This window comes from Sander vitreus, chromosome 17 (genome assembly GCF_031162955.1).
Source record: "Sander vitreus isolate 19-12246 chromosome 17, sanVit1, whole genome shotgun sequence".
Taxonomy (NCBI): Eukaryota; Metazoa; Chordata; class Actinopteri; order Perciformes; family Percidae; genus Sander; species Sander vitreus.
In genome coordinates this window covers 22,236,262-22,257,962 of record NC_135871.1, presented here as the reverse complement: position 1 = coordinate 22,257,962, position 21,701 = coordinate 22,236,262, and the positions used below count along the sequence as shown (strand labels likewise).

The window sequence follows — 21,701 nt, the reverse complement described above, 5'->3', positions numbered from 1 at the left end:
AAAGTTATTATTTGCAGCCCTACTCAAGTTGTTTTCCTTTAACTTGAATATACATAATTCTGATAGTCACAGCAGAAATAGAAATTGAACATTCAAAGGTTAGAAGCAAAGATATAATTAGTTTCATTCATATTATTATTGTCCCTATGCCCTGTCACACACTCTCTCACACACACACGCACGCACGCGCGCACACACACACACACACACACACACACACACACACACACACACACACACACACACAGGTGTAAAATATAATATTGGTAACGACTCTCCAATAGGATGGCTAGTGCACCTATTTAACCAGGTTTTTAAAGGCACTAAGGTCTATTCAATTAACATAAACACCTATTTGTTCAACAGAGAGGAAACATGGTCAACTAGAGAATCAACCAAATGAGCAATGATCATGGAGCAGAACGAATGCCTACCAGTCTGTGCGTGTGTGTGTGTGTGTGTGTGTGTGTGTGTGTGTGTGTGTGTGTGTGTGTGTGTGTGTGTGTGTGTTTGTGTGTGTGTGTGGGGGTGGGTGTGTGTGCAAGTATCTGCGTGTATGTAAATGCACACCCATGCATTGGAGGGAACAATGCATTGTTGTTTGCTAACATTGTTCCTCCCCATTGACTTTCCATTAGCGGTGCTGTTCAACATCTGTTGAGAGAAAGTATGTGAGCTTGATTGTGTGTGTGTGTGTGTGTGTGTGTGTGTGTGTGTGTGTGTGTGTGTGTGTGTGTGTGTGACACTATCATCATAGCAGAAGACCAGCCATGCATCAGATTAACTGTATTTAACGATAATGAATATAATGGTTTATAAACAGGGTCTAGCATCCCTCTGAGAAGAGAAGAGACAATGAGACTAAAACAAACTTAAAGCCATTTCTAAGGTTCATCAGTCTCCTGAAATAGTAAATCTGGTTAATTACACGTAAGAGATTATGTTGTTATCAGTAATATTTCTGATTTTAAACATAAAATGAAAATGCTGAAAATGTTGTTTTACTCAAAACTGAACTGGGTTCTCTGAATTCTCTTTTGAATTCCTCCCACTGATCTTCACTCAAACAGTGTTAATCCTGTGCTAGCGTACATGCAAGGGTAACATGTTAGCAGCCACACTAAAGCGCTTGAACTAAGGTGAACCAAAGATGATATTCAAATATTCAGAAATCCTCAGCACTCCAGAGAAACAAGTTGGGATTTACGAGTGTGCACTTTCAAATAAACTTACCCATTGTAAGCCGTGAGGAGATCATAATAAGGAAACCTGTTTGACTCCCAAACGATCACTCCTGTGTCTTTTGTTTTGTTTGGAGTTAGATGCCCATATGTTTCCTTGAGGGATCTGAAAGAACATCTATCTAAACTTAAACAGAGCAGTGTGTTTTTGAGATCTGAATCCCTTTCTACTGCAAAGACTTCTGAGCGTACCCTACACACTCCAAAACAAGGGCAATCTCAAGTTACACTCTATTTACAACAATGGAGCACTGAATTTGTGGCACCCATGATGTGTGTGTGTGCGTGTAGCAACATGAAAAGCAATGGGAACTCGCTCAAGGTCAGGCAGCAGATAAATGCTCTCTCTCTTTTGGTTAGAGTGTTTTTTGCATAATGAGTTTTTTTTTTTTGCTAATGAGAGATAATGGGCCTGCCTACAGTCGGGCACCATGCCAACGCGTGCCACCCTCTCTGCTCACGGCTGGGGCTGTGGTAGTTGGAGCCCTGCCAGCACTGGTACAGTATAACAAATACAGTAACACACACACACACACACACACACACACACACACACACACACACACACACAGACAACCAGTTGTGGCACACACACACACACACACACTTCTTTCCAACCCACTTAAACTTCACACAATGCACACATCTGGATCTTGCAGTCATCCACTTGCATATTCTATACACTTGACTTAAAGGGGTGATAGAATGCAAAACCGAGTTTACCTTGTCATAGTTGAATAACGATAGTTTGGTGGGTAAAATGGGCATACAGAGAACCTCAAAGTTCCATTGACACCTCTTTCCTAGGCAAATCTCACAATTTGAAACTGCCGCTGAAAACGGGTGCATCCAAACGAAGCTAATAGTTGACGTCAACTCGGTGGCTGTACCTTAATTGGCTCTGGTCTGTACCTTTGTCACGCCCCAAAATTTACATTCAGACCACTGGTCTGAGACCAGCTGGTGTTTTGAATGTAGGTCGCGTAGATCTCAAACACTAGTTTAGCTGCGAGCTGCTCTACGGGAATTACAAATAAGAAAGTTTGGAAGTTTTTCAAAAATCTTGAAAATTAACCACGGTCGTAAATGCAATGTTCCAGGCTGTACAACGGAATACTGGCCCATGTGTGTACATGTACACACAGAGAAAAGTGTTGTTTAGAACTTAATTAAGGAGTAGATATCGGACAATGGAGCGGGAGTTGTGGCTCTAACACGGCGGCGAAGAGGACTTGCAATGGGCGGTGTGCTGCTGGAGCTGCTGCTGCTGCTGCTGCTCTTGTGGCGCTGCCTGCCGGCAAGCTGCTCCACAGGAATTACAAAGAAGAAAGTTTGGAAGTTTTTCAAGGACACTGAAAATGAATCACGGTCGTAAATGCAGTGTTCAAGGCTGTACAGGGAATGCTGAGACTTTTCACATTTCATCGCGAGCTGCCGGTTGTGTTGCTCCAGGTAAGCGGTTGTTGGTGGTTCAGTTAACCCAGGAAAGGTGTCTGTGCGCTGGGTACAGAGCACCGTGAGCTGCCGCTCGTGGAGCTCCGTCAGGTCAGCGTAGTTGGTGGTCTAGTTATCGGGTATTAATAAATTAAATAATTAATTAATAAATTAAGTTATGTTTTCATTTATATTGCAGTGTAAATAATACACGTAACCAGTAGCGGAGTGGCAATCGGGAGAGTCGGGACTTTTCCCGGTGGGCCGGTAGTGTTTCGAGGCCGCGAGGGCCGGTCTGATTAGTTATTCATTGCAAGTTCTTAGCAACACCATCCAGCGGCCTGGCCGCACGTTTGGAAATCGGTAACGTTAACAGACAGTGTGTGAGTCTAATGATGGAAAGCCAAAAAAAGAAAAGGGAAACGTGGCGCTGAGAAGGTCAGACTCAAAAGGAAAAAAAGGGATCTTGTTGCTGCAAGAGTGTATGGCTGCAGCCTGGAGACCTCCTGTCTGATGCCCTCCCGTCTCATTTATGGGTTCCAGGCTGCAGCCATACCCGACTCTGTTGCTGTGCTGTGTGTTGTTCACCCCCCGTGCCTTTTTGCTCTGCAGCTTCTTTCATTCAATCAGCGCGCAGCTCATCTAAATATTCATGAGCATACCATATAAGGAAGAAAACCTCTCGTTTCATTCTAGGGCTATTTCACAGGGTTGCATTAGGGAGCATAGAACAGCACCCAGGCCATTTTCAGCCCAACCAATGTTAGTAACCTATTCGGAGACCTTAAGGAACAGTGTGAAATACCCTATATAATCATTCTATCACCCCTTTAAAAAATACTCAATAGAAAGTTATTAGCTTTATGTTAACTCTGAAATGTTTTTTTGGATTATCTGGAGGCAAAACTATTATAAAGCAACATATAACACAGACAAAGTTGAACAGATAGTTGCAACACGCACACACACACACACACTCACACACACACACACACACACACACACACACACACACACACACACACACACACACACACACAAACTTAAAGGATGCACAGAAGCATCTGTGGTCTTCTGGGCAAAGCTGTTCATTTTCTGGAGATAAACACCTCAGCTCCTCAGAAAGGAACTGAGCAGCTGGAGAATTTATGCCAACGCTACTTGAAAGGTCTCCTTCCCACTCTGTCTCTTTCCCCTCACACACACAGTACTCTACAGTACAAACCTCATATACCTCTGCCCTTGATGATACTTTTACCTGCATGATTTGTATTTATTTTTTATCTAAGTTTAGTCAAATATCATGGTCATTTAAGAATGTTTCAGTTGTTGTATATATATGCAAGAAAATTATTCTTGCACATGTAAAGTTTTTAAGTTGAACTGAAACTGAATTATTGCTTCCTCATGTATATGACTTTTGAAAAACGTTTGGGCATTTCCGCCTTTAATGGATAGGACAGCTCAGATATGAAAGTGGAGAGAAAGGGGGGGGATACATGCAGGAAACCGTCACAGGTTGGACTTGAACTCTGGACCTTCTGCGTTGAGGATAAACCTAGGTTTTAACTAGCTTATATGTCAATTGTTTATCCAAACTTCTGTTATATGATGAATATAAGACGGTATACGGTAATATAGGCAGTATACATTCAATAACCTATTTGACTAAAAGCATCTTAGCTCTAACCTGTACATAAAGTTTTATTTTTCACTTCTGGCTTTAAAGAAAGCTCTGGCTAAATAGTACTCTCATATACTCTTAGCATCTGAAATTTGAATCAAGACTCCTGGCCTGATATATAAGATTAGAGCCCTTTTTAGACAGATTTAGGGGGACACTGTTTCCATAAAGGAAAACATCCTTGTTGTTCACTGACCAACAATGACTGGAGGATGCTCTAAGAACTCTAAAAGTCTTCAGGGAACTGACCTCTCATCAGGCGAGTCCACGTGGAAGGTCCTCTCGATGACGGTGGTCCACTGGAGGCATCGTATGATGAAGGTGTTTGGCTTCGGCCTCTCTGTCTTCATCAGCTGACATTCTGAAACAGGCAGCCAGAGGGACAGTGCTCTCTTTCAGTACAATTACAACAACGTTTCTGCAACAAATAGCACAAAGAGGGAGAAAGAAAATGGAACTTGAAAGAGCTAGGAGCTTCTAACTGAACCTAGAATAAGATTCAGATGTGGCGAGGGTGCATTTAGTGACATATAGTTTTGGCCTGCACTAAAGAGCTGATATCAATCACATGTTAAAGGTAAACCTTTCTGTTTTCTCAGACTCATGAGTAGTTACAATGTACATGTGTGAATGAGGGGTTTTACTTGTACGTCTTTTATGTGAGTTGGTGTTTTTTTCTCTTCTTTGGTTCAGTTTTTGTTGCATTTTCTGGTATTTCATTTATCATATTCTTCACTACATCCTGTACATATTTTAATGGAAGGTTCATTGAATTAACTTGTAATACAGTGTTAGATAGATATTTAGATAGATAGTTAGATAAATACAATTATCTCGTCTTAAGCAACATTTAAAGTTGGTTTAAAAGAATCTAAGCAAAATAAGGTACGTATTTAGGTTTTTTAATGGAAGACATTTTGTCAGACGAGGAAGCACAGGTGTAAATAAATAAAAATGTAGCAGCTTCAGTTTTAGGGTCCCTGTATTATGCATGCTGGCTCACTGCTACACTGTTATAGCTTACTTGGGACACTTGAATAGAACAGAGCCATTGCTAATGTTATTAGTTACTGTGCCTATCCTACTATGAAAAAGAATTCTGCTGTGATGGAAACCTATAGTAAAATAATGTAGGCCTGTACAATTAGGAAAAAATGCAGCTTGGTTAGTTAGTTAGTTTAAAAAATATGCAATAACTTCAGCAACAGATGATTCAAATAATGGGGCTTTCCTGTGCCAAGGGATATTATGTGTTGCAGCACATACGCATCTGGCGAAGATCCGACGAGACACATTTCTGTGAAAATGTGCAATACAGTAGGCCTTTATTACACATGCATAATACAGTACACAAACGCAGAAACGTACGCACACATAGCCAGATGGGGCTGTGAGCTCGCTGTGGGAAGGAATGCATCTTCATTGTCCCTCAGCAGTCTCTCTGGTTATTAGGGACAAGAGCTGGTATAAAAGAGAATAATGATCCATCTTTTGTCCTCTCATCTCCCCCACTTCTTCTTTGTTCTACATATATCACCCTACATTTACCTCTGTTCTCCTCTTGTCTACTGTCAATCTCTCTTCACCCTCTCTCCTCTCCTCTCCTTCACTTTCCTCTCCTCTCCTCTCCTCTCGGCTATCCCTTCTTCCAATTACTTTCTGTTTAAGTGTGGCACAGCACAGCACGTCATGGCTCAGCCTAAATATAGACAGGAAGGTTAATGACAACACCATTCAGGTTGAACACATGGCAGAGTTTCGATGTAATACACACACACACACACACACACACACACACACACACACACACACACACACACACAAAGAAAGAAGTTACTACCTGACTCGTGAACATGGCCTACTGTGTTGCCAGAAAACAAGGTCATGCTATTGATGCCAAAAAATACTCGCACCCACACACCCACACACACATACACACACACACACACACACACACACACACACACGTTAAAGTGATATTGAAGTTTGAACGTTAGCTGAAATTGTTTTTTTTGCCACAGCAGGCAATTGTGAAATGTGTGTAGCAGTTTAGTGGGTGTATGTGAGTGCATGCATCAGTTTGTGTGAGCATGTGTGTGTGTGTGTGTGTGTGTGTGTGTGTGTGTGTGTGTGTGTGTGTGTGTGTGTGTGTGTGTGAGCGACAGGCTTGTATGTATGAGTCCCTCTGCAGGGAACAGGCCTGTACCATCTCTGTTCCATCTGACCACTTCTGTTGTTCACACACACACACACACACACACACACACACACACACACACGCACGCACACACACACACACACACGCATAAACGAAAACACACATATACACCCACACGTACACACACACGTACACACATGCCACCTGGCCTCCTAGCTTTGGGCAACAGATGTGGCAATGCCAGTGCTGTGCCAAGCAGCCGGGGCCGGATGTATGGCCTGGCTTGTCCTCCCCACAAACTCTTTTCCTCTCCCCTTTTTCGTCGTTCCCCAATCCTGTCTTCGTCTCCTCCTCCCTGTCTGTTCAGCACTGATGATCCTCCTCTCCTCATCCTCTCATCCTCCCTTTCTCTCCCCCATATTTCATCCACAAAAGCCTCACTCTCCAAACCCTCCATCCCTCTCTCCATCTCCCGTCCATTGCTCCCCACCCTAATCCTTCCTCCATCTCTGTCCTCTCGCTTCTTCCTTTCTCCTCCCCACATCTCCAATTCCCTTCTTCTGCCCCCTCCGATTGACTCCCATCGCTCATTCCCCATACTTGTCCTCCCTTCTGGACTCCAATATTTCTTTCTCCTCCTCCGTCCTTTGATGTACCATTCTTTATCATTTTCTCTGAGGTATCAGCTTATATTATACCATTTGTCATCATTTTCCTCTCATATCGTCCCCTTCATCAGCAATCCTCACTGTCCCTGACTGTTCTGCAGATATTTTCACATAGCACTCTTATTATACATTCATTTAAAGAAAATGATTGCTGCCATGTCCATATAGTCCAATATCCAATATAGTAAATCCAGTAGATAAAGTGGCATCTGCAACAGATCACGGGCCAAGAGGTGGAACAACAAGCTTGGCACCTTTATTATTATGCAAGATTATGTTCATGTATATGTTATAGAGTAAACAACTACATATCATGCATCCATTTATTTATTAGGGGGACATATGCTGTATGATATACAGTATGTTTTATCTGTTTTATCTAGCACAATAGTGGATGCAGATCAGTCGATAATCTGGGTGCACTTCTGTTTTAATTTTTCTCACTCACACTCATTTCAACTTGATTATAGTAATTCCTCTGGTCTAACCCAAAACATACTTTCCTGTCTACAGCTGCTGCAGCTTCTAAATACTATAACGCTAAACAAAAAGATTACATACTATATACCCAGTCTTTTACTGATAACATTTATCAAACTATTTTATGATTTTATTTTCTAACTTGTATCTGCTGTAATGCACTTTCTTACATTGTTTTTAATTAAAGGAATTTGTTGAAGAAAGGTATTATCTGATTGATATGTTTACCCAATGCCAGAAGTGACAGTATAACAATGGTGTTCAATTAAGTTTAAATAAGTCCACTTTTGGGTCTTCTAGAACCACCATTATTACAGATGTATCGCTTTTGAATCAGTGTGCTGTGTACAGCATATCTTGTGTGTACTACTCACTAGTGTGATAGCTACAGTATAGCAGCGTCTGGAGGGAATAAAAAAAACAAAAAACTGATCTTCTTAAAAAATAAACACTTTTATTTACGAATCAGTTCTAACTAGCCAATAGCTAATAGCAAGTCTTGACCAGCCTAATTGTCTTTAACTTAAAATAAAAAATGTTTTGTGTCTTAAAAAGTAAACGTGATGTCAGCCTAAATGTCAAAAACCATTTTGGTGAGTACTATAAAGTAGTAGAAAGTCAGTTCTGTCTTCTGTCAGATAATAGACACAGTTGTTAGAGTGACCACAGTTTTTATTCCAAGGCTGAACGCCTGGAAAGCGGACACAAAGTTTTACTGCCAATCTGCATTAATTGTATGAACAATGAGAGTTGATGGTGGTGGTAATGAGACTAAGAGACATTAAAATTAATCTTGTTAACTCATTAGCTGGTTAATTACACATGTCGAAGACACTGTGGGCTTGTTAACCAGGTGCAGACAGATGATGTACTGATAAATGGTTGATTAGAACCCTCAGTGAATTCTGTAAAGCACACCAACGCTGTGAAGACTGATGAGTAGCAAGATGTTTTGTCACACCATGAGCAAAACAACTGTGTGCTTCACCGCGGCTCTGTGTTAAGAAACCACAAGAGCATTTCAAGAACAAGTTCATTGCGATTTACATGACAGAGGTGATTTGCAATCAATCAGAGGATATAGGCTATTATATGTCCTTTAACTTGAAGATGTTCATGTCCCTACTGAAGCATCCTTGAGCAAGACACTGTTTCCCAATGCCTATAGAGGTTCTGCTCTTAACTGGAACATCCCATGCAGGGGTTAATTACAGCATGTGTCACAGTATAATCAGCACTGTTAATTATAAACCTACAGAGAAGTATGCTGTGTACATGGGTGCAGTATGTACAGAAAAGATGCAGGTACTTGGACACATTGCTACTCTCTCTGTATAGCTGCTTACAGTTTACAGCAATTTACAGCATTTTACAGCAAAGGCAATAGAATGTGTGTTGACATAACCAAAAACAAAAAGATCCTCCAAATTAGTGCATCAGGTATCTAAAAGCTGCATCATCCAGATGGGAATCTGTAAGCATGTGGACAGTGTTTTCCTATTCTGTGGTGTTGTTCTGTGTATTGTTATGATTTTAGTCTAGTGTCTTTAGAGAAGTGGGTGTGGTTAGCTGATGGACAGGATCCCACTGGCACGTCAAATGAGGGGGATGCTGATTTAACGGAGAAATCTGGCGCAAAATGAACCTAGGGGTTAATAACACGTGTACCGAGTCGACCGTTCTCTGGGATATGTTTTCATGCTAATCGAATGTGACCAGTTTTCGTGCAAACCGTTAATTAGCTTATAACGCTAGTCGTCGGGGCACGGGTAAAGTAAAACAAAATTGATATTTCAATACCACTAACAAGGCTCAAAATAGCACCACACTTCCACGGTAGCATAATGAGGATCTCTACATGTAAACCGAAGCATTTAGAACTTTGTATGTATACAGACAGTTTATTAAAAAGATAGTTTAGAAAGACAGTACAGTTTACGTATACAGGCGGTCGCCATCTTGGGAAAACAGCCATGACCAGTCGAACGATGAACACCGTGCAACCAGTATCCAGTAACATAGCTCAAGCACGGCGTTCGTCGTTCGACTTGTTAGTGGTATAGAAATAGCGATCTTCTTCTTTTGCGCTAAAAAACTGGTCACATTCGATTAGCATGAAAACATATCCCAGAGAACGGTCGACATCCACATGTGTTATTAACCCCTAGGTTCATTTTGTGCCGGATTTCTCCTTTAAAAGGCATACTATGTAACTTTTCCCTCTTCCGTCCCCCTACAGGTTGTCTCATTGGAACTACAGCTTGCGCGGCTGTAGTTCCAATGAGACAACCTGTAGGGGGACCGAAGTGGCGGGATGCGCAAGCTGTATTTCCAATGAGACAACCTGTAGGGCTGAGCTGAGCTGCTCGGAGCATGCCAGCAGGCTGTTGCTCCCGAAGACCGATGAGCAGGCCCAGCTCCAGGAACACGAAACAAACTGAAACAGCAGCAGTTAACACAGCACAAACCCCTCTAGAAGTAGGAAATATATACACTCATCCAGGCCAGCTTAAGTCTCACTCTCACGTTAAATGCACACACGCAGGGAGAAGAGACCAGTGTTTCCCGCAGCATTTTCCAGTTTAGTTTTTGATGCTACAAAACGATCATCCAACGTTAGCATTCCATTGACTGCCATTCATTTTGACATCACTTTGACAGCGAATAACTTTACATCTGAAGCGTTTCAAGACTTTATTTGTCCATTGTTTATTTCTAAAGAAACACGACAATGTATAAAAGGCTCCATTACCTTGTACCTCACGTTATGGCTCCGTAGCAGACGTTTTTTTTAAAAATAGGCTAACGATTGTGTCATAACCACGCAACTTACTGTCACATAGTAGAGGAATTACGGTATAGTACAGGAGAAGCTCGCAGGCAGTTTCGACTTACATTAGCTGTTTAAGTTTAATTACTAATGTTAACTAGCATTTTAGTTTGCAATAATTAGCCTGTGTCCATGTTATCTCCTTACATTGCAGGGCTCTCAAGTGTCACGCATTGAGTGTGACAGTCACTCATTTTGGTCTTTTGTCACGCACTCCCGCCACACATTGTATTTCTCACGCGGAAAAACTATTTTATAATATATTTAATATGCCGCAGCGCCCAAAATTTCTCTGGCGCGCTGCTCTCGCTATGGAACCGGCAGGAATCAAGCGTGTCTCCCCTGGAGTTCTTAGTTGAGCCTGTCACTTATCAGCCAACCAAAAAAAAGAAAGGGGCTACACAATAGCCAATCAGAAAATAGCACTATTGTATCTGGGTAAGATTTAACGCAACAACCAATGAAAAAAAAAAAGCATAGAGCAGCGTACAGACACTTCCCTAAACGTTCGCTCATTCAGAGACCGGAGACCCAAACGGGGCTCTGTGGCTGTCAGAAGGTCTGAGATCTACCGTATCAGCAGAGCAATCACGTATGGCACAGCAGACTATGGTGCAGGTAGATTATTTTCTGAAATATAGTGACTATTATAACTTTATTTTTCTCAAAATATCACGACTCCTCCAAATCTCAGAGAACACAGATATATCTTGAATGTGCACAAAGTTTTGAACATGAGCAGAAATCTTGCTCAAACTTAACAATATTACAGTCCAGGGGTTTATTAATAAATTAAAATTAATAAATGTATGTATGATTAATGTATCATTGAGATGAATAATTGTCATATGCACATTTAAGGAGGTTACTTCCTCAACAAAAGATGCAAAAGAAAAGGGAAGAGTAAATGATGCTATGATATGAATAGTTGAAAGCAATACAGAATGCCTGAGAGCCTTATTGCAATATTTTCCATTAGGTTTTTATATTTGGATTGTAATCTATGTTTCCCTTTACATAAAGATATTTCCAGCATAAATTGATTCAGAAAAAGGTAGAAATAGGTGCATACAAATTCACCAGAATGCAGGGAATTAAGTGTTTAATGCTCAAAATGTTCTGGGAGAGGAGCCCCAGACCCCCCCACATCATTAGTCACCATGCGGAAATGGAATAAATACTTTGTATTTGGTTGAATTGTCAGTGCCATGTGTTAAATATTTTCTTCTGCAAGTCTGAGCAATTATTAATAACAACAAAAACACTAATAATAAGAAACACCCCCATTCCTGACAGGTAGGGGGTAGAATGTCACTCTTGCCTGTCTTCAAAACTTGAGAGCCCTGTTACATATACCTACACTCTCCGTCTCTGCAAGATTGGGAATGATTGACATTTCTCTTGGCACAGCAACCAGAAGACTTACAACTTTCAGACAGGTTGCTCACGTCACATTTAGGTCGTCTCTCTCAGTTGGAGGCTGCACAGTAACGCTCAGCGCTCACCGGAAAAGTGCTTCTAATATCCTTCACTGGTCTCCGTCCAGAGCAACGGGATCTGTTGGTCCATTCTTATATACTGTCTATGGTAAAAGCGGTGTTTTGTTGTTCAATGGAGCCCAGGTTAGCTTAGCCCCATAACAGCCCTATAACAGTATATAGATACAGGTACAGTAGGACTTAGAGCACAGTGCCTAGAGGCTATGTTGATATAGTTGTGGTAGATAACGTACTTGCTACAGAGAAGTTATTTAGGGGGTAGGGCAGGTCTGCGTCTTGAGGTTTCTCTTTGTAGCCGATGAAGGAGCCGTCTGTCTTCAGCAGAAAGTAACGCGGCCGCCAGTTCTTTATGTATTCACCTGAAGAAAAAGATGGATACAAAGAGAGGGAGGACAATTTAAGTTAAATATGTTCAACCAGACACAAATTCAGATCATGAGGGCAACAGTGATGATGATGATGCTAAAGGCAATAGAGCACTCAGGGGGTAATGATGATTATGATGACCGTGATGATATATGGAAAGTATTAATAGCAATAATGATGATGATTTTAAATACAGATTTTATTCCCTCGAGGGATAAGAGCCTGTCCGCTCAACTCTCATCTGTCCAAAGGATATCACACACATATACACACACATACACACAATATCTCTATGACTCTCACAGTGCTTGCCAGATTCAGATCGGATTATCATGTAAAAAATGGCAAAAACATGTTTACCAGCACAACAAGCAAACTGTCCATGCCAGAAACATCATCTGGCTGATACATGTGCAGGTGTCGAGGTGATGACCCCTCTACCAAACAGGCACACCCAGATATACACACACAAACACACATACAGTATGAACTCACAATTAAAACACATACACACACAAACCACTGGTTGCCAGCAAAGAGAAAAGCAGAGGGATGCGATAAAATGAGATGAGACGAGATGACATGAGATGAGATACAGTAAGATTACACATAAAGAATGACCCGTCTTAGACTGCAGCAACAAATAACAACATCTGTTGAGCAGCTGGTGGCAGAGTATAACCCAACTGGCTGACACAGACTGGCACTAAGGTGGAACCACAGCTTTATCAGATCCTGCTGTAGGATTACATGAGTGTCAAACATTACCACACCACAGAGGCAGATAACACTTACTGGAAACAGCATGGATACACACATGGATTAAAGTGCACACGTGTGCGGATTCACACATAGTTGGACGAGTATGATGAGTACATATACAGGGATGAAACTGTGCGCACACATGCAGAGTATGTGGCTGAAGTAATACTGAGAGGCACACCTCTGATGAAAGAAACTGACAATCTCAACACTTTCCAAAGCAGGGAGCTGTGTAAACATTTCACTTCCTCTTTTCAAACAACAGAAATAAAAACCACAGAAGGACGCAAATGTTCCCTACATCTCAACCCCTTTTAATTAACCAGCCGTTCCTTGACATGCACACACACAATTGCACACCTTGTGAAGACATACTAACAGACAAAGATGCATATGTGCATGCAGGCACACTCTGATCACCTTTTTTAGGCTAATTCGCTGGGAGAGTAGAATAGGCAGTGTGTGTATGTGTGTCTGTTCTATTTGTGACATCCATTTAAAGCGGAAATGACAGCAGCCCGCGCTCGTTAACACGTCGCAGAAAAACACCTGCTCCGTCAAAGGGACCATGCGACTGCAGGGCCAGCCGGTACCTCTGGGTGCTGCTTGTCGTGGAGGTGTGTGTGTTTGTGTGTGTGTGTGTGTGTGTGGTGTGGGGGGGGGTAGCAGCTGATTTGGACCACCACACAGGGACAGAAAGAGACACACATAGACAGATAAGAAAATGCTGTTGGGTGCCAGTGAGTCATCAGGATTACCAATCACACCTCTCTCTCTTTCCTCTCCTTTCTCAGTCTCTATTTTTCTCTTTTTCACAAATCCACCCACTCTCCCCTCCTCTCCTATTTCCTTCTCCTGTTCTTCGAGAAACAAAGCATCTTCTTTTGGATCACTTGCTACAGAGTGATGCGGGAGGGGCTAAATGGGAGGAGGGATGGAGGGAGGCATAAAATTATAAAAAAATAAAAAAATAAAAAAAAGCAAAGCAAAGGCAAAAAAAAGGGATGGAGAGGAAGAAGAAGAAAGCTCAGGGCTGCATGTAATCTGTTGAGGATTTTTGGTGTGCGTTGTGGGGTTTTGCTTCCCTGGAGAAAGAATGGATGTCAAGCCTAATGAGCTAAAATTCTACCATGGTTCAACTTATAATATGTAATATAATATAAATATTCAATTTGTGGTGTTGGTGAACTTGATTTATTTTTAAGTATTATACAGGTGTTTCTGGTACAGTATTGTGTTTAGATTAAACATATAGCTTATAAAAACTAATGATAAAAAAAACCTGATCACCTGGAAAAGAGAAACTGTGGTTAACTTCAAAGTGGATAGGAGAAATAGATGTATTGACTGACAAAATGGATGAGGATAAAGGGAAAGTTAAACTGATAAAACTATTATAAACTGGCAGTGATGACTGGCTTGCTGGTCCAAGTCCAGTCATTTCTCTGAGTCAGTTTCCTGATGAAGAGTCCAACCAATGGAAGCCTGTGGCTGGCCACTTCATCGCTCAGCTGTCCAGTACAACTGAAAACATTTAAGCAATCCTTCTGGCCGGGCCTAGACAGCGTGTATGTGTGTGTGTGTGTGTGTGTGTGTGTGTGTGTGTGTGTGTGTGAGTGAATGTGTGTTTGTGTAAGTGTGTACACGTCCACTGGGGGGGGGGGGGAGGGGGGCAGCCAGGGGTGGCACAGACGGAGAGAGGAGATGGACAGTTGTCCACACATGCCATTCCAAACAAATAGAGGCACGCGCACGCACACACAAACTAACACAATTCTGTTTCGACCGTTCCAATCCTCCGAATGATCCAATGGTGTTCTGTCAAGCTATCCCGTCTTGGCCCTGCCTGTAATGAGTCCAGCGAGCTCTCCCACTCTGGACAGCTTGTCTAGGGAGCCACATGTCTCTAGTTTGGACTGCTGGAGAAAACGGAACAGCCGGTCTCCTTCCCACACCATCTCTCTCGGACTCCTCACTACAGTTTCATTTAGTTTTCTGCACAACTTTACTTTTCCCTTAAGGCCAATTAGTAAATACTTCACTATACAGTGCTTAAGACAACAGGACTATCTTGTTGTTTCTTGTTAGAACGTCAGGATATCAGTAATACACGGCAATGTGGGGGATCTGAAAGATCTCAAGAACAAAGGATATTTAGGAGGATAAGATAAACCACTTTGAAGTGTATATAAATTCTGGGCCAAATTTGTTCAAAACACAGACAAAAGATTGTCTTGTACAGCAGTTCTAAAGCATTCTCTTCCATCTAACTTGATTTCTTAATTGGATGCATACTCATACTTTTCTAAACTCTTCCTGTTCCTTTTTTTATTGTTAGGGAAGTATTAAGTAACATTGTGACCTATTCACAAAGGTAAAAAAAATAATTAAAGATTTAAAAATACAAACAACCACATCCGCTGTACTTTGCCGTAGTTAAGTGTTTGGCTAAGAAGAGACTTGTAAACAGAATGAGTAAAAGTGACAAACTTTCCACTGTTAGGCTCTACCCCTTAAGACCTTTTGTTTTCTGCTTTTTTGGTATGAGCCACAAACTAAGCATTAATTACTTGACTTTTTAAAAGTTATTTTGGAATCTCTAGGAGAAATAAATCTTGTTGGCACATCTTCCAGTTGCAGCTTGTGGATTTAGCAGTAGGAGGAAGAGATGAATCAGCTGTGACTGTGCCCGTTCCAAGCTTTCTGATTGGACAATTACAACAACGCACTGACTAACTGTCACTCATTTAGCGGACTGATTAACTATTCATTTCAGGACAGAGGGGGAAAGGGGAGAGAATGAGAGAAAGAAATGCAGAGAGGAAAAATAGGAGACAGGTACAAATGGTAATGCTGAACGTCAGCCAGCAAAACAGAAATGAGACACACAAACTTGCACAAACTTTCCAGCCTCTCTGTCTCACACTCACTCCTTCAGGACACCAGCACAACTCTGCTCCTGCCTCAGCAGACAACGAGACAGACGAAAAGCAGGCAAAACCTTGATGACAATTAAATAAATAACTCCATAACTATGTGAGCTCACCAGCCATTTGTTAATCAACCCAAACAGGGATTTAATTTAATGCTTTGGCCGAGGCTGGAGCTGATATGCAGATGGCGCAGAGACGGGGCTGTGTGACTGGCGCTCTGGGAGCTGGAGGGGTGGCGGGTGGTGGTGTATAGCGGATGGAGAGGGTGGAGGGGAGGTTCTGCCACGTTCCAGCACATACACAGCAGCTCACCAGCAGGGAGAGGAATATGTCGTCTGGCCGCACACACACACACACACACACACACAGACACACACACACACACACACAGTCAGTGTTCAACGCATTAACACAGAGTGTTTGGCTGTAATGGGACAGAATAAATGTACTAACCGAGTGACTAAGTAGTCAGCTGGTTGGTCGCTCGACTGATAATCTGTCTGACCAAAGGAAAAGATAACAGACTACATAGCTCACCTAGAGGTTGACTTTTTCCAACCTGACTGGCAGGTTGTAAGTGTGCTGATAACTCACAAAACTGTTTTAGTGCTAAAATGATTCAAGTAACTGATTTGCCGATTGGAAGATAATTAATCAACAACAGTTTTGATGTTAGATTAATCATTTAAGTGATTTAAAAAGCAAAAATGCCAAACTTTGCTGGTGGTAGCTTCTAAAATCCAACAATATCCTGCATTTCTCTTTTTAATATCCTAGTAAATTGAATATATTGAATATCTTTGGGTGTTGGTCAGGTACAAGCTACTGTAAATGAAGATGTCACCTTGAGCTCTGGGAACTTCACTCTTTTTATCATCATTTTATAGATCAGATTGTTAACAGATTAATCCATGATGAAAAAAATGGCCTTGCAACAGCATTAAAGTTAAAAGGTATCTAAACTTTGTCATATGTACTGTACAATTCAATTTATGTAAGAAGGCTGTAAGTATCAAAGTTCAATGAAAAGCAAATCTCTACTGCACAGCGTAGCAGTATGGAGGTTTCACCATAGAACAACAGTAGTATGCAGTCAAACTGATGGGTGCTTTTGAGCTAGGATGATTGGCCGGCTGCTTGAGCTGATCTCCTTATAGATGAAGGTCAAAACACCTCCAGACACAACAGTGTGGGGAGGGGTTTAATGTGTTTGTGTGTATGTGAGCATTAGCGGCTGATACTTGAGTAAAAGCAGTATTAAACAGGGAGGAGGAGAAGGAGAAAGAGAGATTAGCTAAACATCAGTTACTAATGGGTAATGGAGAGAGGGAAAGAGGGAGGTGACTGTGTGGAGCAGAGTGGACACTGGGGGGTATGAAAGTAGGGAACTGTGCGGTAATACGCTTGATGAAGACATCTGTCTGAGGGACTGTCCATCAGCGCTAGCAAGCAAGCAAGAACGCATGTTGCAGAGCTGCACACGATACTTACTGACTCTTACTGATGTAAAACAGCGTTGAGAAAATGAAATGATAGAATGTGAAAGTCATAACAAAACAAACTTTTTTGTACAATCTGTTAAGTCTATTTCATTGTGCATGTGTGTGTTTTACGAGGATACGGCTGTGTGCGTGACCCCGACCCCAGCAGTTCTAACACCAGTGTGCTCAGACATCTTAAGGCGAATGCAGGCTCTTTAAAGCCAATCCACTTACAGTGCATTAGTCTCATTACCACATCGGGGCTGGACTGGTGTTAAGTGTGTTTGAGTGTGTGCATGAGTGCTTTAAATCCAGTCACTGCTATCACTTACGACATAAAAGTGGTGCTGTGTGTATCAAATCAAAGAATTAAATCCAGTTTGAAGCTGGGGCTGCGGATGACTTTAAAGGGTTAGTGCTAGAGTAACTGTACAAACCTGTGGCCCAGTCTGTGGAATGAGACTATAGCAGCCTAGCGATGAGAAGATGCTGAAGTGAAGGATGAACGAAAAGAGGAGGGCTGAGCAAGAGACAGCAGCAGTCTGAACGAGCCAGAGTGAGTGAGAGAGGAGCGTCTCAGTGTATGCGGTTAAAGCTATAACAGTGACAGAGAAACAGGGCAGGGCAGCCACAGGGCAGCCAGATTCATCCCTTGATGACCAAACACTCACACACACACTGGCAGCATATTGCAGGTTTAAAGTACTACTACTACTATAACTTTAAAATTAATACTAAATTAGCACTAAAACCCCTCTTTTTAAAATCTCCTTTTCTCTTTACTGTATATTAGAATGGTCTTTTTTTTTTTCTTTTCTTTTTTTTTCCTCCTCTCCTGCAGTACCACTACGGTCCAGTAGATGGTGGTGGCTCCCTGGAGCACGGTGGCCACCGCTGTGATGCTGACACAGAGCTGGAGAGCGACTGACAGACACGCCGCAGCCAAGACGCCTCACATCCTAATCCCACTCACTGCACTAGTGTTTGTGTGTGTGTGTGTGTGTGTGTGTGTGTGTATATATATAAGGTAGGTATATATATATATATATATATATATATATATATATATATATATATATATATATATATATATATAAATATATATAAAAAATGGGCATATGTGTCAGTAGGTATAAGTGTGTGTATTTCAGTCAGCTTTAATGTGTGATATATATATATATATATATATATATATATATATATATATATATATATATGCAGTTTGTTCATGTGTGTTGTTGGGGGGGGGAGGGGAATGGGGGCAGGGTCCATTGCTTCCTAAAGCACCCTAGGATTAGTGCAGTGTTAGCATATTAGCATCTTAGCTGGAGGGCTGCTGCTCAACACCACCTGTGCCAGGCAGGAGGCTGTAGCTGCCAAACTAACCCCCCCACACACACACACACACACACACCATGGGTGAAGGTCACTTAGCTACAGTGACTCCAAGCTTACCGTCTTAATTCATTACTGTAACTACTTTATCTGTCTCTTTACACGCTGTATATTACTACAACAAAGGTAATTGTTTCATCTTCATTTTTGTTTTCTGTCACATTAAAATAATATATTTACCTTACCTTATTTTCAACATATTACATTTAAGGTCGAAGTCCAGCAAGTTGGTGGTTTCTGTGACATTAAAGTAAAGAGAGAGATGGCTGATTACACTTACAATATGTCATTACCATAATCTATCACAAATGCCGGTGCACAGCTATTTCTAAGGAATAATAACACACCAGGAAGTACTGAAGGTGGATATAACATACAGTCATACATTAGTAGAACATAAATACCAATCTTGGATCAGCCGATAGATCCCCCTAACCACATCAACTATCATGAGAGAGATACAATTGTTCAGAGATGAGCTCTATTCTCACATAATTTAGGATAATACCACTTAATTTTGGAATTTCTATGTGATATTGTACTGTTACACTCTGGGATGTCAAGTCAAACTGTACAATCTAAAGCTGCTCTACTGACCACAGTACATCAACAGTACATGTTTGATACTGATACAGGTAAGGTTTGCTTTAAAATTTGTCATTTGGAGTTTTTTGGAACAAGGAAATGCCAGAAAGCAATACATATCTACAGATGTACTGTCACCTTTCACAGCTATCAAGTTTTATCAGGTTATCAAGTTTTAACACAAAATATATTTTCTTTGTTTCGCAAAAAAAATATAGACATCTGATACCAAAGTGTAAAATACCCAAGGCAGCTGTTGAAAAGTTTACTCCTTAATGTAGTTAAAAGGATTGTGTTATGACCCCTCTGCCCTGCTTGTTGGTTTTCTTCTCTGTGCTCTTCTGTTTGCAGGCCCATCCTGTGAGGCAGGACCATTACTGGCAGGAGACACACCTGGGCCCAGTATGACCTTCTGTACAGTACATAAGCCCAGGGCAGCTTCCGGTCTAGTAAGAACTCTGGCTTCTGCTTTTTGGTTTTGCCAATACAATTTCTACTCACCCACTTACCACAATAACAACTCTGCAGAGTTGTTATACTGATTGGTTTGCATTATGTTAATTCATAGTTTGTTTGTTACAGTCTAGGAGCAGGGCTGTGACAGCTTCAACATCAAGAAAATAAAACCTGAAATGAAACATACAAAAAGAAATGTAACAAAGGAAGTCAAAGTCCAGTCCTTTATGCTAAGAAAGTGAAAAAGGAATGAGACTGGCTATCAGATTCAATCTATTATGTGTCATATGCCAAAATTCAAAGAGTTAAGCAAATACTGTAGCCATACAGTAGGAGGCATATATAACAGTATTATTATTAACTAGACAGGGGCAAACTCAGGTTTATGGGTATGTCATAGTAAACCCTATGAAGAAAATTAAACACAGCTCAGTTAGATGGTCTACTTCCCCTAGATCCACACACATCCATCCACCCACCGACACACACATAAAAAGACACAAACAACTACCAAAGCATAACATGCCATTGAAAACACAAAGACTGATCTGTTTGGATGTGTTCTAGTATGTCAAGAAGGTAAAAATACAATCTGAGCTAAGCAGTACAAAAATCCCTTGCATTCAACACCCAATAACATTAGGAATGCCATGCTGCTTGTGTTCAGAATGCAGCGGATCCAATGTGATTAGGAAAGGCACACACAGCCAATGAGCAGGCTAATCAAATTGCACTGATTGCTGGTATATTGCCTCTCTCTGTTCTCTCCTTTGGACGGCATTGTGTGCTGGCATCATCATTTAATTTCTTCATTTAGTTTAAATCCTTGAAGTTCACATTAAATAGAGTTTATTTCCAAAACGCTGCGCATCCTTTTCTAAATATAACTATTAGTTAAACTTACATTCAAATCCACAACACATCAGCAGGACCTGGTAAAGTGTCATCACTTTCAACCAAGGACATCTCATTTTCTTTTACAGCCCTTTTAAGCAGAACAATTTGTGAAATTTTGTTTTACTATAAATAATAACTGCCTTTTCAGTTTGTAAGAATGGTGCTTACTGACATGACTATCATAATAATTATGCTTCAAATAACCTAACAAGTCATTAGGCTCTTTTTTTTTTCAATCAGTAATCCTTATATTCATATTATGCATTCATAATCGCACAGAAGAGTGGGTTTCTTTGAGGTTCCCCACTTAAATCTGACATTCATATTTAAATTTGTATTCTGTTCCTTTGCCTCATTAGATGTGAACAACCAATCAGAGAAATAGAGTAAGGCAGCTTGACCAATCAGTCAATGAGAATAGCTGCCAATCAGAACAAGAAAGGGAGGGTCAGGAGACAGGCACAGCTGTCTAACTGTTGCCTACAACAGACAGGCAACAAGGAGTGTGTGCATGTGTGTGCCTGTGTGTGCCTGTGTGTGTGTGTGTGTGTGTGTGTGTGTGTGTGTGTGTGTGTGTGTGTGTGTGTGCGCATGGGGGAACTTAACCAGCCCAACCCTGACCAGTTGAGCAGTGGTGAACAGGTGCAAAGCTTTGTGCATGTATGTGTGTGTGCATCACAATTATTCCAGAGTGGTTGGCTCTGTATTATTAATTCAGAAATGCTGGGCTGGGGCTGTGGGCGGCAGCTGGCGGTACGTGTGCATGCGTGTGTGTGTGTGTGTGTGTGTGTGTGTGTGTGTGTGTGTGTGTGTGTGTGTGTGTGTGTGTGTG

General features: G+C 41.4%; 1 protein-coding gene across 1 annotated transcript in view; it reads right to left on the bottom strand.

Moving 5' to 3' along the window:
• Positions 1–21,701, bottom strand: part of akt3a (v-akt murine thymoma viral oncogene homolog 3a) — a 60,673-nt gene that overhangs the window by 21,298 nt on the left and 17,674 nt on the right. Inside the window, exons 2-3 of the mRNA XM_078272555.1 lie at positions 12,228–12,353; positions 4,609–4,720 (exon numbers count right to left, since the gene is read on the bottom strand). Coding sequence (XP_078128681.1) covers positions 4,609–4,720; positions 12,228–12,353 — 238 coding nt within the window. The remainder of the gene's footprint in view (positions 1–4,608; positions 4,721–12,227; positions 12,354–21,701) is intronic.